Genomic DNA, 15,465 nt, shown 5'->3' with positions numbered 1-15,465 from the left:
TTGTCGGGCAAATTTCAGTATCAATCACCTGACCGCCCGCGGGAAAACGAAATTGCGTCGCGTGCCCCAAACATGGAATCCATTGGAACCCGGAAGGTTATCATATTGGAGTCAATTTCGATTTAGAATTTCAGGATCGTATTCTAGTAGTGTTCGGTCTTGGGTCCATCTCCCGCTCTTCCTGTCCTATTCTCTGCGGATATGAACGTGTTCGGATTGGTCCGGTTTGTCGCGATTGAGTTTACGCAGCCATGGCTATGTTGATCTGGGACCTCCAGAAGGGAACGGGTATGCCAATCCCACACACAGATCTTCTGTCGCTGCTTCAAAAGATAAGACTATTTTCTTTCCAGACGGAAGTACTCTGGTGCGGAACCGAGTGCTCAGTCGAGCACTTTGGGATCTTTGAACAGGACTTCTGTCAGTCAGACAGGTTGATGAGCTGCAATTCCCCAGCCCAGATCCCAAACAGCAAAAACTGTGTCAGATTCAACCGGTCTACAAGTCATAAGGATGAGGGCTTGAATGGACATCCGCTTGTATCAATTTGACTCTCGTCTGCTGTTATACATGCAGCTGGGACCCTCGGCATTTATTGTGAAAGACGCAGAAGCTCTCCACCCTTGGTCCATTTGCAGAAACAATGACCGAGTGAGGAGCTAATTTAGCCCTTGCCGTTGGGCGTGAAGTTACTGTAACAGGTTCAACATGGTTCTCTAGCACTCGGGGGCAGCTATAGTCCTAGAATCATTCGAGCCAATAGTGTACAAATTTAACTTCCTTTTTTCTTTTCTTTTCTTTTTTTGGGGGGGGGGTTACGTTGTATCTCCAGCTGCACCCCATACGACACGTGTCTAACAACGTGGGGCAGGCCATGGTCCTTGAGCCGCCCGCAGCAATGGGAGCTTAGTGATCTTTTCTCTCTCGCCCGCGGGCCAGGGCTTTGTCCCTGTAGATAAGGTCGAGTCCCCGGGGCAGTGTGGAGGGTGTTGACTGCGTCTCTGCAGCGAATTGCCGACAACTCTTGGCAGGCGATTCCATTTCATAATAGAGATCAAAGCGGGTTTGCTGGGAGTGCTGCCTACGGTCCTACGCAGCCAAGACAATAAATGCGTTCATGAATGTCCCCGCTCTAGCTTTTGAAAGATGTCGTCCGAACTACAGGAAGATGGGATATATCTGGTTGGAGGATGGAAGGGATTTAGGGTCATTGTCGTAGTTTTTTCTTCCTTTCCTTCTCCCTCCTCCCTAGTCTTGGTATTTGGATTTCAAGCACCGCTGTCGTGGGGCTCCGGCAGTGATTCGACCCCTCACTGACAATGATTGCCGGTGGGGATTTCTTTTTCCACGTGCGATAGGAGTAAGATGTACGCAGTAAGATCAGTAGACGCCTTGGGGAGTTAAACCTCGGTTAGTTCGGTTATCCATAGATCGTAGTTCGATAATCCATAGATCGTAGTTCCGTGTCCGTACGATAGGCCAATCACAGTACCACGACCCTCCTAGTAGAGAGAGCACCATTTATGCCGCCCAAAATAAGGCCACCAGTTCACCAGTCCTTCTTCATTCAACCCGCTCTCAAGAACCACCAGGTAATTTGAACAATGCCTCTCCATTATGATCGTGATTTCGAGCAAGCGGCGGCTCCTTTCTTCGCCGCCAGAGCTGCCAGGCCATTTACTTTAAACACAGCGCTCGACATTCGAGCCGTGATGGGGCCTTCGACGAAAGCATTTATGTCAGCCGTACCAGTCCCTCCTGGTGTGACAGAGGAGAAACACGAGATCAAGTCCTATGATGGTCAGTCCATCACTGTCTACCGGTACTGGAAGAAGGGGGCAAATAAAGCCACACCAGCCGTTGTTCACACTCATGGGGGTGGGATGGTATTCGGCGAGGCAAACACGGCGGCTGGCGTCCTTTCAACCTTCGTCGAGAAGACAGGTGTGCAAATCTTTACTGTGGACTACCGCCTCGCTCCCGAGCATCCCTTTCCAACTCCACCAGAAGACAGCTACGCCGCACTGGCATGGGTCAACCAACATGCTAGCGAGCTTTCCGTCGACCCAGCCCGCATCGCCACGATGGGAGAAAGTGCTGGGGGCAACCTCGCCGCTGCAATCTCCCTCATGGCTCGGGACAGGGGGCTATCACCCCCACTGGCCAAACAGATCTTGATCTACCCTATGCTGGATGATCGCAACGTGCACGAGATTATAACGTTGAAAGATCTCGCACTCTGGACCATCCATGCCAATCGGCTTTGTTGGTCAGCATATCTGGGCTCGGATTTCGGCACTGATCGGGTTTCGCAATATGCAGCCCCAGCACGGGCGATGACCCTGGAGGGCCTCCCAGCCACGTATATCGACGTTGGACAGTTGGATATCTTCCACGGGGAGGCTATGCAATACGCCGCGCGGCTAGCGGAGGCAGGCGTCGAGGTAGAGTTCAGCATGTTCGCTGGTGTTCCTCATATCTGGGATATGTGTGCGCCTCAGTGTGCCATTGCCAAACGGGCGGCTGAAGGACGGGAGCGAGCGCTCTCTGCGCTGTGGAATTGAGAGAAAGAATCATGTTGAGATAGCAGCAATATCAGTACTGGCTGTATAGGCTAAGCTTCCCCAATTAACTATGGTGCCTTGTATTAGGCTCAAGAGCACGCGAAACATATTAACACGGTCACCTTACAATTTTCAATTCAGTGCCTGGATACTGGACAGTATGAACAGTAAAGTCAACAGAGTTGGGCATTAAGCGGCACTGCTCGGAGCCATAGCTAAGTCTTGCTGCGGTTCACATAGGCAGAATGATTCTCGGGAAGGCTGAGCGGAGCGGAGGATTCGCCCCAGAAACAATGAAAAGGACGGGGCGGAGCTTCCAGATCCACTGGGATGTATAAGTGGAGCCGGAGACGGAGGCGGAGGCGGAGTTGAGAGGAAGCGACTGGAAAGAGAGTGGCTCATTAGGCGTGGCGCGCATGTACCTTGGAGCGGTTGAGTATGCAAGCCTGATCGACCCAAGGAGCCGTTTAGAGGGATTACGCTGAATGGCTTAGCGTATAAAGGGCCGTCCTGTACTCCGTGCGTGTCACTGAAAAATCGGGTGTGGATCACAAGTCGGTTGCGTCGAAGGGCTGTGCAGAATCACCGTCTCAGGACAATTACGCGGCAAAAATTGAACCACTGCGCCTCTTTCGGACACGATAAATATTCACCTTCCCCTGAGTGTCGTCTTCCCCATCCAAATTCTCCCCAAGTCGTGTTTGTTCCACGGGTTCAGTCTTTCAAATTCTAGAACTCGCAGATCCGCGGTGGCGAAAACCCCTGGTTCTTTATCAACTCCTTATCCACCGGTTCCCGTCCAGCCATCTCCCACCTCAAACTCCTGCAACGTACAAACCCCAAGATGCAATCCGTTGCTTCAGGGTCTTTCCCCTCGCCGCCCTCTTTTGAGGAGTCGCGATCGAAACACTCCTCTCGGCCCTCTTTGTCAATCGACCTCTCGTCCATTCCGCCGCTCTCCCAACCATCTCCGCCATCAAACACCCTTCTAATCACCGAGCTCCATGACCTGATCCTGTTCCAGCCCTCTTCATTAGAGGCAATCCGCAACCAGATTACGGTTCTAGCCCGTCTGAACTCTTTCTCTCCTCTCCCATCTATGCGCCGAATCATCTGTTCATTCCACAGCGAGGACGACGCCATCACTGTCCGCAAAATGCTCGAGAACACCCGTCTGCTGAACCGAGACGTCCGCCCGCGAATCTACTTCGGCGAGCCTACACCGATCATCCAGCAAGGCGAGCACAAGCAGCTGCTCGAGGCGCCCCAGCTTGACAAGCTGTTCTTCATTTCCCCGCCTCCTTCCCCGCCGCACGGCTGGACGGTGCGCAACGAGGAGCCCCCAAACAAAGAAGTACACGCCACCGACCTTGCTCACGCCCTCGCCAATCTGAAGACCGATCCCGAGCCAACGAGCGTTGACCCGGCCACTCCTGTCTCGATTTCCTCCGACAAGCGTACTGGCAGCTGGCCCATGGCTGGGTCCCAGCAGCGCAGCCGTAGCAGCACGATTATTTTCCACCCCGAAGACCATGGCAATAGCCCTAACCTCCCGGCTGTCACGGTGGAGGATATGACTCTGGTGGTTGATGATGAGGATGTCGATATGGATGCGGACATGAGCCCCATCGAAATGTCGGTCAAGAAGATGCCGCCTAAGACAGCTCGGCCCCCGGTTGAACTGATGGAGTAATCCCGTCGATCTGTGGTGTCTTTCTCTGATGATCCCCTCTTCTCTGCATTTTGAAGCGACGAGTTATGTGATTTGCATAAGGCATCCACTGATGTGTGGCTTGTTATCGTCTGGCGTTGGTACGGGTCTGCATTCGCTGCCTCCGGAAGTTCTCGGGCATTATAATCTGATAGATAAAACGAACCTAATTCTATTGTACAAATCAAAATGTTGACGCTGGTTAAGTTCATCACGTGGAAGCACTACCGATCGTAAAACAACATAAAATGAAGAAGTAGCAGGACTCCACTAAGCCTGTATGGGCCGACCAGTAGGCTGGTACTCCCTACTGGGCTACGAGAACTTGACAGTGTAGCGTTATAAGTCTCAATGGCACATTCTTGCCATGAAAGCGAAGCATTGTACTAGTATCAAGAGTCAGGTACTGAATCTAGAGGTGCGAGCTTGGAGGGAAGAAGAGGACCGGGAAACGACTAAATACACCCTCAAATCTGCCCTCCTGGCATCTCCCGGATGTACGAACTAAGACGATTAATCGAACAACCAAGACCAGCACCCCTCTCCACCTGAGCTCGGCCAATTGGTCTACCTCCGGGTCCGCGGTTACAACGTGCCTGTTAGAAACAGAATCGACGCTCCACGAGCCGGATCGTTTCAGATCGTGGAGGTGGACCCCACCGCGGCTAAGCTGTGCTTTTCTCCCGCATGGAAAATCCAGAACATGATCAGCGTGGAGCATCTTAAGCTTTACCCCTCCAGTCACGGCGATGACCCCTACCGCCGTGCTAGTAAAAATAGCTTCCGGATTGCCGAACAATCATACGAATGGTGACGTATGGAATCAGCACCCGAATAGTCCGTCGATTCGAACTGCGACGGTCGCCGTCGTTAACGGGTAATAGATTATGTCTAGCCATCTCCGACAGTGAACTTTATATCCCCTGTGTAGGTTCGTCTACATATCCAAATATCCTCTGCTGAGTCAAGCTTTCCTTTCACAGCTGCTGCTGCTTTTGATGAAGGGCGCTCAGCGCTGGACTCCCTGACTTTCTCAGGGCCAACGGGTGACATAGCAAAGACGTCTAGTGAGCCCTCACTGAGCACTCAATGAGCATGGCTCCTTCCTGCTCGCTCAGTGACGACTCTGTTATTCTCTGAGGCATTTGCTGGGCACCCCGTCGGTCCTTAGTCCATACCCAAAAGGGCATTTTGGAACAACGGGGCGAACTCGTGTTCGGAACTAGTTAGTTTCATCCTCTAATGCCAAGCAATCTAAGAACGATCCTCGGATGCAAGCTATCTCTATACTTGAAACACCTGAAAAGTTAGGGAGCCATCTCTACCAAAAAACTACCCTTATCACATGAATATTGGCATGGATCTGGATATACTACGACCATCAGATGGGGCTTGTTTCCGTTTCACATTGAGACACATCGAACCGAGTTGCTCTATACTCGTCCGTAGTTCTTTTCGAAAACAATATAAAAAGACCGCTGTATATCCATGAAGTTCCTCTGTAACCACTTCACCCTCGCTCAATCCTAGGCTTGCCTTTCTGTCTTTTTTCTTCCTTCCTTCCTTCCTTCCCTTCTTTCTTTCTTTATCTCAATCTATCTGTTCTCCTCATCGCCAACCATGAAGCTCCTGGCGATCACGTCTCTCCTGTTGTTCGCTACGAACCAAGCAGCTGCACATGGCCTGATAACTCGTATCAATGGTGCGAATGGAGTTCAAATGCCAGGCCTGACAGGTATGGACTATTCTGAATGAACTCACGTCTGTTACTGGAGGCTCTTTACTGATTGCTAGTAGTTATCGACGGCACTCCTCGTGACTGCCCTTCTTCTGCATGTGGCGGCCAGAAGGACACTGCGGTAATCCGGGATCAGGAGATGGGCAGTGTCAAGGCGTCGGCACTAGGCCGCACTTTAAGCTCCGGTCCTGTGGATCCTAAGAGAGTGATCATGAACTTCATGACGCCTCAAACTGCGGCGCGGACACACGCTCGACAATTCCTGAACGGTGCGATCTCTTTATTCCATTCCTTGTAATTTGGACGACAGGACTGACAAACTATAGCCCGTCAAGTACTGAACGATGCCGCGAGCGTCATTACCAATGCTGGAGGAGCTATCCTCAACGGTGCGTACTCGGCCATTTCTCTTATCTTGGACGGCGTTTCTGATGATAATTTCCATAGGCGCGCAGGATATTGCTGATAAAACCCCGTTTGGTGGCGCTATCAAAGGTGAGTCTTACCCACTTTGGTTCATAGAAAGGGCTTCATCGCTTATGGAGTATCATAGGTGCGCAGTCAGCTGTCGATGATGTGGCGGGAGCTATGCCCGGAGATAAACCTGGCGCGACTACGCCCGAGGGTACTGTGGAAACAGGCATCAAGGACTTCGCCGGCAAGGGAGTGGACAAGGGCCTGCCCACTATGTCGGAGGACGGAGTCATCACAATGATTTATCATCAGGTTTGCTTGCCCTCCTCCCAGTGCTCACTTTGATATTGGCTGCTTACACTATTTTGCTACCCAGGTGAATCAGGATGGAGCAGGCCCATTATCGGCAGAAATCGATGCGACGAGTGCGGGTGCCGACCCCAAGGCTTTCAAGTCAGCCAAAGTCATCCAGAATATTCCTGGGGTTGCCGGGTTCTCGACTTCTAGTACCATGGACTACGAGGTCAAAGTCCAAGTTCCTTCGGGGATGAAGTGCACCGGTGTTATTGGCGACATCAAAGATATTTGCATTGTGCGGGTCAGGAACAATGCCATTTCAGGCCCCTTTGGGGGCTCTGCGGCGTTCACAAATTGAGGCGCAATGACTACAGAGCCGTCCTTGCAAGGTGAAACTCTGAGACTGCGATAGACAGTGATGGAGATGTATTATTTAGTGTTTGCTATTTTATAATCGTCGTGATAATATGATAGAGTGAAATTCTTGGGCATTGGCTGTCTCGACCGCAAGAGTTGGCCATCTTATTGACCTGCATGGTGTTGTACACTAAGAAGCTGAATCCATTGTGTTATGAGCTGTCCTACTCCAGCACTCAGCTTAACTATATGTGGCGTCGACAACGCAGGGGAAACCCTGGAGCTTAGAGTAATGAAGAAATGACGGCCTTGCTTCTACCCACGGTGATGTTCAGTATCTCGCCCGTGTCAAGGGTTTGTGTAAACAACAGATACGAAGTGGGTGAGCTTTGACAAGGAAGGAACAGATATGTAGTCGTAAAGTCCAGAGAATATTATCATCCATGACGTTCAGTTAATCTACGGCCAGGAACTAGGGCAAATGCTTGACTCTCATACCTTTCTAGATGCAGGGATTTCTGCGAATCAGTCAATCCGACAGAACAAAGCGGGCTCCAGATCCATGTCCCATTGCCACCGAAGATTTGTTGCTTTGCTCGTCAATTCATCAACCTCGAACGCAAGTAGCACCTGCTGATAGCTCACTGGCCATGAGGACTGCCTTTTCCATGTATCCTCATCCGGGTCAAAATAGCTATATACGTCTTTCTTATAAAACAGTAACGGCAACTTGGAGCCTGGACAGTTGTTGAACACCACCGACAGGTTGGCCTGGGAGTCACCTACTATGCTTATGGCCAGCAAACCGTTAAATCCTCGGTATTGACCTGCATAGCATTTCGGGTCTCTCTTTGGATCGGTAGAACAGCGATTGTCGATCCACGGCTGGGCCATCTTCCGTTGAAAGTATGACCGCGCCAATTCTCTTTCTTTCAGCGCCCAGGGCACAAGATCCAGCCGGGGCTTCAGATCAAATAATGATTGGATCAATAATTGTGCGGTAAAATCCGATGCATCGCCGAAGTCCCGCGCATTCGCGATCGCGACGACTGCACTCTGCGTCTCGGGGAACGTCCATAGAGTAGTGACCATTCCTTTGACGCCGCCTGTGTGCCCGATCATCACCATTGAGTCAGGCTGAGAGTCTTTTCCCATGATATTCTGTAGATGTACCTGATGATCCTTCTCCCGCGAATGAAGATTGCCGCCAAATGCGCCCAGCATAGACGATGGGAGTTTCATTCCTACCCATCCCATGCCATACACGGAAGCCTTGCTGAACTCGGGGTCGTCCGCTGGCCGTGTCCAATACCCTCGACGAACGCGATTAACTTGCTTCAAAGGGTTATGCGATAGCCCTGCGTAGTTGGAATCTCTTTCGCTTCTCTCTGCAGCAAGAACGGCAAGACACCAGGTGAGCAGATCATTCAGCGTGCTCCGCATGCCGGTAGCAGATACCAGAGCTGGGTAGTTCTTTCCAGGCCAGGACGTCTCTAGAGCCTTGACAACGGTGCCGTTGCTCATGACAGCGCAGGCGTCTGCCACATTGTCGTCTCCTTCTGAGATCAGACCAGTCCACTGCGGTTCTGCTCATGCCCAGTGGGATCAAGATCCGATCTCGGACAAAGTCGGCGTAGCGTTGCCCGGTCACTTGCTGGACAACCAAGGCCAGGAGTCCCACCACAGCATTGTTATAATCCCACTCGCGATTGAACCTCTGGCCTTCGGCACCAGAGGTAGACATGAGGTTCAACAATGGCACGTGGTTCTCTTCGTCGATCAGGACGGAGCCCGAAGGGCCCAAGATGAGTCGAATGGCATCTTTTAATCCGGTAGTATGTCGCATGCAATCGATGATATCTGCTTTCTGTCCAATCTGAGGGTCTCCTACCGGATCGAACTCGGGTATGTATTTCTGGATCGGATCTTGCCACCGAATCTTACCCTCATCAACGAGAATGCCTAGCGCGGCAGCTAGGAACATCTTCGAACAGGATCCGATTATGTAGATAGTTTCTGGGTCGACTGGAAGGCTTTTGCTCGCATCTCGATGGCCGATGCTTTGCTTGAGAATCACCTGTCCTTGATGGATGACCCCAAAGCTGAGAGACGGTGCTTCGCATATTTCTCTGATCTTCTCAATTTCCTGTGTACATGCGCCGAGGCGTTCTAAGTTAGGGTCTCGGGGTTGCAAATAGTCGGCCATGTTCAAGTTCGCCGTCAAGTCTTGCTAACTAGTAGGATCTCGGCCTGGGGTTATATTGCGAGGATAGGACGAGGTGATCCGTACAAATTGACGGAGTTGAGGATTCACAGTCCTGCAAACTCGGAGATATAAGCAGAGCGTGGGTAATTGAATACAGAATCCCTGCCCGCCCTATCGAGTGCAAATCGTCACACTTGATTCCGTAGTCCCGCCACTGTCTCAAAAATGGGGTCGCCGGGATCAGACTGATCCCAACTAGGTAGATTACGAAGTAACGTATCGAACTCAGTAGTGGTGTAATACCGAAGGTCAATAGTTGAAACCCGGTGATATTGACAGCCTTGCTTAAGCTTTCTCGATGATTTTATGATTTTTCCATGATGAGCCTGGTAATTGAGATTCTATTCTAGAATCCAAAATTCCGACTCCGACTGTCCCAGGGTATCACCAAATACTGTAGATCCGGTCAAGCCAATGGATCTTATTCCTGGCGTCCGTCTGCCGGGCCCTGGCCCCAAAGAACATAAAGCCCGGCCCTGGTAACCGATTTCTGGAGAGTCGCACCGTCACATGGGACCTACTCTTGTGCTGAGGATCTAGATAAACCGGGGCATTATGCGAGCTGACTTTGGGGAATCACTGGGTCGTTACCAACCATCTCAAGATTGACCGTGACGATACAGCAGCAGCCTGGCCAGCACGGCCCTGAGCCAGATCTCTGTGAGTGAGCTTTTATCGCATATTATGATTGATTTAGCCTGTTAGCGTTTCCGCTCCCCAGCCCTTGGCCCTCGTATACTGATCCGTTACCAATAGTTACTGGCAGGCTGTTACGTCGTGTCTCCTGAAGGCGTTTAGGTAGTGGTTTATGAGGGGCGCCCCTGGGGCCAGGCGGCCAAGGCTCATAAGTGGTCCATCAAATCCTCATATTTATGATGGCTTGTTAGAGTGCTAGTACGGTGTCTGCTGTAAAGGCCCGATATTTATTAGCCAACACAGCACTCGCCAATGAAATAAATCTCCGGTACTTTTTCAACTTGGACTCGTCGTTCACGAGGAGACACAGGCGACTAATAATCGTGAATAGACGAGACGTGCCCTGGACACAGGATGAATCGCCTTATGCGCCCAGTGGGAAATTTCAGCAGCAAGCCGCTTCCCCGAAGGATGACTCGGTAGGACAGAATAATGCGAGGGTGTTACTGTTGAATCCGAGTGATCCAGCTCTGCGAAGACATACCCACACGGCACTGCTCCAGGGGCCACCAACTACGTAGGGATTCTTAAGAGCGAATGACCGTAGAAACTACGTAGCAGTCGGAGAGCATAGAAGTCGACATGATATGTAGTGAGTTGCCTTATAAGCAGGGGGCCGGAAGAATGTGGATCTTGGCCCCAAACAAGAACAAGCACTGGCGAGAATTCTCCGCTGTGGCGGACGCGATTACGAATTTACGAGAGTCGTGTTCGTTCCGGCTCCGCTCCGCTGTGGAGCACTTGACCCTATCATAGTCGATTGGAAAATTGGTAAACAAATAGCGAAAAAGATCCTCCCAAGGGACGATGTCGAGGGCATAGTAGAGGACTCGGGTACCTACACCGCAACTATGGACCCTTTTCTGCTTCAAAACCGACTTTTCTCTGTACTAGTCGAGCGCGATGCGACGCTCTTTGCCAATGGGTAGAGATAGGACACCGCGTCATCCGGTGCGCCAAGAACTTAGACTCCTCAGGAGTTACTCGGAGAGACTCACGATTCGTGCGATAAACACCACGGCACATTCTTCTCTCTCTAGAAGCAACAAAGATGAGTTCGTGCAATCCTGGGTCCTGTTTCTCAACACACGTGCACGCTTTCCTAAGAAGGCGTAGCGAGGAAAGGATGATCACTTATCGTGAACAAATGAAGATCAGACGTGACGCAGCCCTACTACTTTCGAAACCCCCTCTGACCCCCCACATGGCCTCCTGAATCAACCTATCAACCCCTGCTCGTCACAGGGGTGGACATCTCGCAGTCCCGGACGCATTGAGGTTTTCTTTCCTGTTCATTCTTCGTCAATATTTGACGCGCTAGATAACAGTCTTATCTATAGAGATTGATTGCCTCTCATGTTGAGCGGCTATCTAGCGTGGTTTTCCTTGCTTTTTGAGCCTTTCTCCGACTATACTTCCCCTATCCAACCACAAGCACGACTGCGGCCGGAGAATCGTCCTTGGCAAAGCATCATCACTGGCGTCTATGGCCATCCACCAAAAATAAACATCCACGATCGCCAAGGAGACATCAGCTGGAGCTTCGAGCGCAGTGATGTCAAGCAGAGACTTCCCCCGAATATCAAACGGTGCCTGTATCACCGTGCAAACGACGCAACCGACGTCAAATGGCTAAATAATGGCACGAGTATCGCTGCCATCTACTCGGCTTTAGCGGTCGTCGTCAACCACACACCTGACAACCCTTCCATCGATAAACAGATCACCTTTGCGCTATGCCGAGACAACGAATGGCTATGGAATGCACATACCATTGAGCCACTCCCCGGCAACCTTCTCGCCGTGGGCACCACCGGACAAAGACCATGGGACGGAATTCTGGTATATAATGCCAGCGAACTGGTCGACGAGCCACAGGTGTTGCAGAACGTCACGGGCGTACGGGCTATCCACGCATTAATATGGGACGAACAAGCCCAGATGTTGTGGACGTGCGGAACGGACGCAGCAGCAGACGGGTCAGATGGCATCCCCGCCTACGGGGCTATCGTCGGGTATCCATTCGATAATTCAACCGGTCTCCTCGATAAGGAGAACGCGAGATGGTATCGACTCAAGGATGCTACTACGATTCAATGGGAATGGGGCGCTGGGTATCCTTGGTGGGCTGGACCCCACGACCTCGTGCCTGTTCCCAACCAGCGCAAATTCCTCATGTCGAATGACCTCGGCTTGCATGAATTCGATCTCGACAAAGGGGAGTTCATTGCCCACCTGGAAAACGTCACGGACCGATACATGCCGGGCTTTGAAGTGACGACGCCCGATCGCCATGGGCTGGACTACGACTCCGATGGCGAGTATAGGGAATTCCCCCAGTCGGACCTAAAGGGACTCAGCCTTGCGCCGGACGGAAGCTATGTCTACATTCAGTCGCTCTGGCGCAAGTTCCGCTCCTTCCACGTGAGCTTGGTGGTGCACGGTGTGCGGAAGAAGATCCGCAAGGGCGACGAGATTTACCGATCCCGCTGGTACGAAGATATGGAAGGGTGGCCTAAGCCTAAATACTAATGAATAATGGAAGTAATCAATGAAGCACATATTTCTGATCATCTGGAAAGAGCGCCTCTGCATTCGCATTCGTAGTATAGGGAAAACACGTCCGTGAGAAAAAAAACCTATACTAAGGCTCGTAACCCTGGGCTTGTTATCCAGGCTCTCATCTTTGACCTACTTGGGAAGAGCCTCGCCGCCAGAGGGGGGAGTCCCGGCAGTTCCCCAGTACCACCAGCTATCCTTGGGCATCTCCTCACCCCCCTCCTGCTGAGGTGCCAGCAGTCCCCCACCACCACCATTCGTCCTTGGGAATCTCGGTCCCTGTGCCCTCAGAAGCTCCAGCAGTACCCCACCACCATACGAAAACGCCCATTGTGATCTGTCGCTGATCAGCAAAGGCCTTTAGTATGTCAGAGAGGGGGAGCATCAATTACATTGATCGGTGGACCGAAAGTGAAGGACTCAAAAGAAAAGAAATCTATATCTCCAATTAGCTCGTGCTCGTTAGACGTGGATCGGAAAGTTATACTGTAGTTGGTGTGTCTTCAGAAGCTGCTTCCGTTTGTCTGATGTCCAACGGTTTGAAGATTCCTGTTGGTATTTATAGCCATCGCTTTCGTTGCCTCCACGGACGAAGAACATGAAAGTGACTAATTAGTCAAGGAAGACAAAGGAGGCAAACTCAACATGGATTTCCCCTGGCAAAACATTCGAATGTCCGAGTGTTCCTCGAGCGTCCTGTCCCGACTTGCGCGACCTGCACCTCTACATCTAGAACCATTGGACGGGACCGACCATCGAGACCTGGGGCATCCTCACCCTGTGAGAGGCGCAATTCGCTCACTGAGTCAAGGTCAATACAATTCGCCCAAGGTCTACCGGGGCGCCGGAAAAACAGGCCCTGGAATGTGTGGGCAAAGTAGGACATGGTATCACCGGCTCCTAAGCCTGAGAACATACCCAATCGCCATCGAAAGGGCCAAGCGTGTTCTGACGGAGGTCCCGATGGACGTTCCCCTGGGATCTGCAACCTGACACGCGATCGAAGACCCATGGATGATGACCGGATTTATCGGATTCTCCTGATTCGGTGGAGGCCTGGGGATTATCAAGTATGATGTCGCTTGTTCGTCGCATACATCCTTGGCGCTCTTGCTTCTTGTCTTTGCTAGGTTTTATCCCTATCTCCCTGCCACCCCTGACTCTTCCAGTCCCCATCCGGCTTCAAGTTTCCAGTACAGTCATCGTACACACAGAGGGCAGAGATGCCGGACGTAATCCTCGTCACGGGAGCCACAGGAAAGCAAGGCGGAGGGTTAATTGACGTATTGGTCCGTCAAAATGCCGATGTCGAGATCCTCGCTGTCACCCGGGATGTATCCTCCCCCAGAGCCCAGAAGCTGAAAGCAAAGCATCCCCGCGTGGTCCTCATCCAGGGGGATCTAGACCAACCCGACAACATCTTCACCAATGCCAAGAAAGCAACAGCTCTGCCCATCTGGGGTGTCTTCAGCGTCCAGGTAGGACACCTTGAAACATCCCCTGAGGCCAATCATATAACTAGCTAATAACGGTCACCCATTCCTCCCCTGGAAAAGGTTCGAGGCTCAGGTGGTTCAAATCGAGACGACGTCGAAGAGCGACAAGGCATGGGGCTGGTGGACGTTGCTCTCAAGAATAACATCCAGTTCTTCGTGTACAGCTCCGTCGATCGTGGCGGCGACGCTTCCTTCAATAATCCCACTATAGTCCCCCAATTCACCAGCAAACACCGAATCGAGCATCACCTGGTTGAGAAATGCCAAGGATCGGAAATGGCATGGGCGATCCTTCGCTCCGTCTACTTCATGGAAAACATCAACCCCAGCATGACCGGGAAGACGCTTACGACCTCGTGGAAGACGGTGGTCAAGGATAGGCCTCTACAACTACTTTCGGTGACGGATATCGGATTCTTCGCAGCGCAGGCTTTTACAGCGCCAGCCCAATGGCGATACAAATCAATCTCGCTGGCAGGGGACCAGCTCACGTTCAACGAGATGGCAAAAGTCTTCAAGGATAAGAAGAACCGTAATCCTCCGATGACGTTTGACTATGTGAGTTCACTCTATCTGTGGTGGGTCAAAGATCATGCGAGCATGTTCCGCTGGTGCCGTGAATCGGGATTTCGAGCAGATATCCCAGCTGCACGGACGTTGTATCCTAGTTTGAAGAGCTTTGCAGCTTGGCTGGAGAGTGACAGCGGGTCTGTGGGCTGAAGATCTTGAGTCGAATGACGCAGGGCTTGCGATATTGATATCACCTGAATAAAACCTTACCTTGCTAAGTGAGATTGGAGCCAAAGTAAACTCGATCACTTGTGCAAGGAAGTACAGGATTAGATGTGCATGGGATACTGCGGAGAGAATTACACTTTGTACAGCTCAGCTATAATCCAGAGGTATCTCTGCGTAGTACTAGTTCAATTTGTCGATGTACTCCACCCGGCCAGTGATAGACCAGTAAAAAACAAGTGAACCTCGTACTCGAAAACATAGTGCAGAGTACACTATTCATGAAAATGCCTCAGTCCCAAGAGGATGACCAATTTATTCTTAAAAGAATCAAGAAAGTATTCTGCGAAGGTCAAAGGGAAAAGTTCCTTGCCATTCTTCCCCACGCGAAGCAAACCCATGAAATGAACCCAAAGACCTAACCATTCCCGCAATAGGGTCTATTAGACGGACGGAATTGCCTAGTAGCAATGAAAGCACATTCCTGGCATAGTAATCAGTGAACCGTTCCGTAAGTCGGTACTTTCCACATCAAGGGATCTCATTTGTAGAGACGAATTTCAATACTTAGAATCTGAAAACAATGCCAACTCCTGGGACTCTACCTCGCAATCCACCCAGAGACAGTAGTA

General features: G+C 51.3%; 8 protein-coding genes across 8 annotated transcripts; 6 read left to right on the top strand and 2 right to left on the bottom strand.

The window, feature by feature from the left end:
* Positions 1–1,604: 1,604 nt before the first annotated feature.
* Positions 1,605–2,564, top strand: N7468_007241 (alpha/beta hydrolase; the record flags this gene model as incomplete). Its single annotated transcript, XM_058476537.1, has 1 exon — positions 1,605–2,564. The coding sequence occupies one exon, from the start codon at positions 1,605–1,607 to the stop codon at positions 2,562–2,564; it is 960 nt and encodes a 319-aa protein (XP_058329427.1).
* Positions 2,565–3,408: 844 nt separating this feature from the next.
* cbpA (putative calcineurin binding protein) lies at positions 3,409–4,257 on the top strand (the record flags this gene model as incomplete). The annotated part of the gene is made up of 1 exon (XM_058476536.1): positions 3,409–4,257. One exon carries the CDS (start codon positions 3,409–3,411, stop codon positions 4,255–4,257), a length of 849 nt encoding a protein of 282 aa, XP_058329426.1.
* A 1,638-nt stretch (positions 4,258–5,895) lies between these two features.
* On the top strand, positions 5,896–7,082 carry N7468_007239 (DUF3129 domain-containing protein; the record flags this gene model as incomplete). The annotated part of the gene is made up of 6 exons (XM_058476535.1): positions 5,896–6,010; positions 6,073–6,282; positions 6,340–6,402; positions 6,461–6,508; positions 6,567–6,739; positions 6,804–7,082. 6 exons carry the CDS (start codon positions 5,896–5,898, stop codon positions 7,080–7,082), a joined length of 888 nt encoding a protein of 295 aa, XP_058329425.1.
* A 524-nt stretch (positions 7,083–7,606) lies between these two features.
* On the bottom strand, positions 7,607–9,287 carry N7468_007238 (serine hydrolase domain-containing protein; the record flags this gene model as incomplete). The annotated part of the gene is made up of 2 exons (XM_058476534.1): positions 7,607–8,659; positions 8,706–9,287. 2 exons carry the CDS (start codon positions 9,285–9,287, stop codon positions 7,607–7,609), a joined length of 1,635 nt encoding a protein of 544 aa, XP_058329424.1.
* Positions 9,288–11,399: 2,112 nt separating this feature from the next.
* N7468_007237 (uncharacterized protein) lies at positions 11,400–12,575 on the top strand (the record flags this gene model as incomplete). The annotated part of the gene is made up of 1 exon (XM_058476533.1): positions 11,400–12,575. The coding sequence occupies one exon, from the start codon at positions 11,400–11,402 to the stop codon at positions 12,573–12,575; it is 1,176 nt and encodes a 391-aa protein (XP_058329423.1).
* A 238-nt stretch (positions 12,576–12,813) lies between these two features.
* On the bottom strand, positions 12,814–13,202 carry N7468_007236 (uncharacterized protein; the record flags this gene model as incomplete). Its single annotated transcript, XM_058476532.1, has 2 exons — positions 12,814–12,960; positions 13,071–13,202. 2 exons carry the CDS (start codon positions 13,200–13,202, stop codon positions 12,814–12,816), a joined length of 279 nt encoding a protein of 92 aa, XP_058329422.1.
* A 45-nt stretch (positions 13,203–13,247) lies between these two features.
* N7468_007235 (uncharacterized protein) lies at positions 13,248–13,595 on the top strand (the record flags this gene model as incomplete). Its single annotated transcript, XM_058476531.1, has 1 exon — positions 13,248–13,595. One exon carries the CDS (start codon positions 13,248–13,250, stop codon positions 13,593–13,595), a length of 348 nt encoding a protein of 115 aa, XP_058329421.1.
* Positions 13,596–13,825: 230 nt separating this feature from the next.
* Positions 13,826–14,818, top strand: N7468_007234 (NmrA-like family protein; the record flags this gene model as incomplete). Its single annotated transcript, XM_058476530.1, has 2 exons — positions 13,826–14,080; positions 14,159–14,818. The coding sequence occupies 2 exons, from the start codon at positions 13,826–13,828 to the stop codon at positions 14,816–14,818; spliced, it is 915 nt and encodes a 304-aa protein (XP_058329420.1).
* Positions 14,819–15,465: the final 647 nt, after the last annotated feature.

The sequence above is a fragment of the Penicillium chermesinum genome, assembly GCF_028974085.1.
Source record: "Penicillium chermesinum strain IBT 19713 chromosome Unknown utg000005l:1.0-4115287.0:1.0-4118363.0, whole genome shotgun sequence".
NCBI classification, from domain to species: Eukaryota; Fungi; Ascomycota; class Eurotiomycetes; order Eurotiales; family Aspergillaceae; genus Penicillium; species Penicillium chermesinum.
The sequence above is the reverse complement of the archived record's forward strand: the minus strand, read 5'-3'. Positions and strand labels throughout refer to the sequence as shown.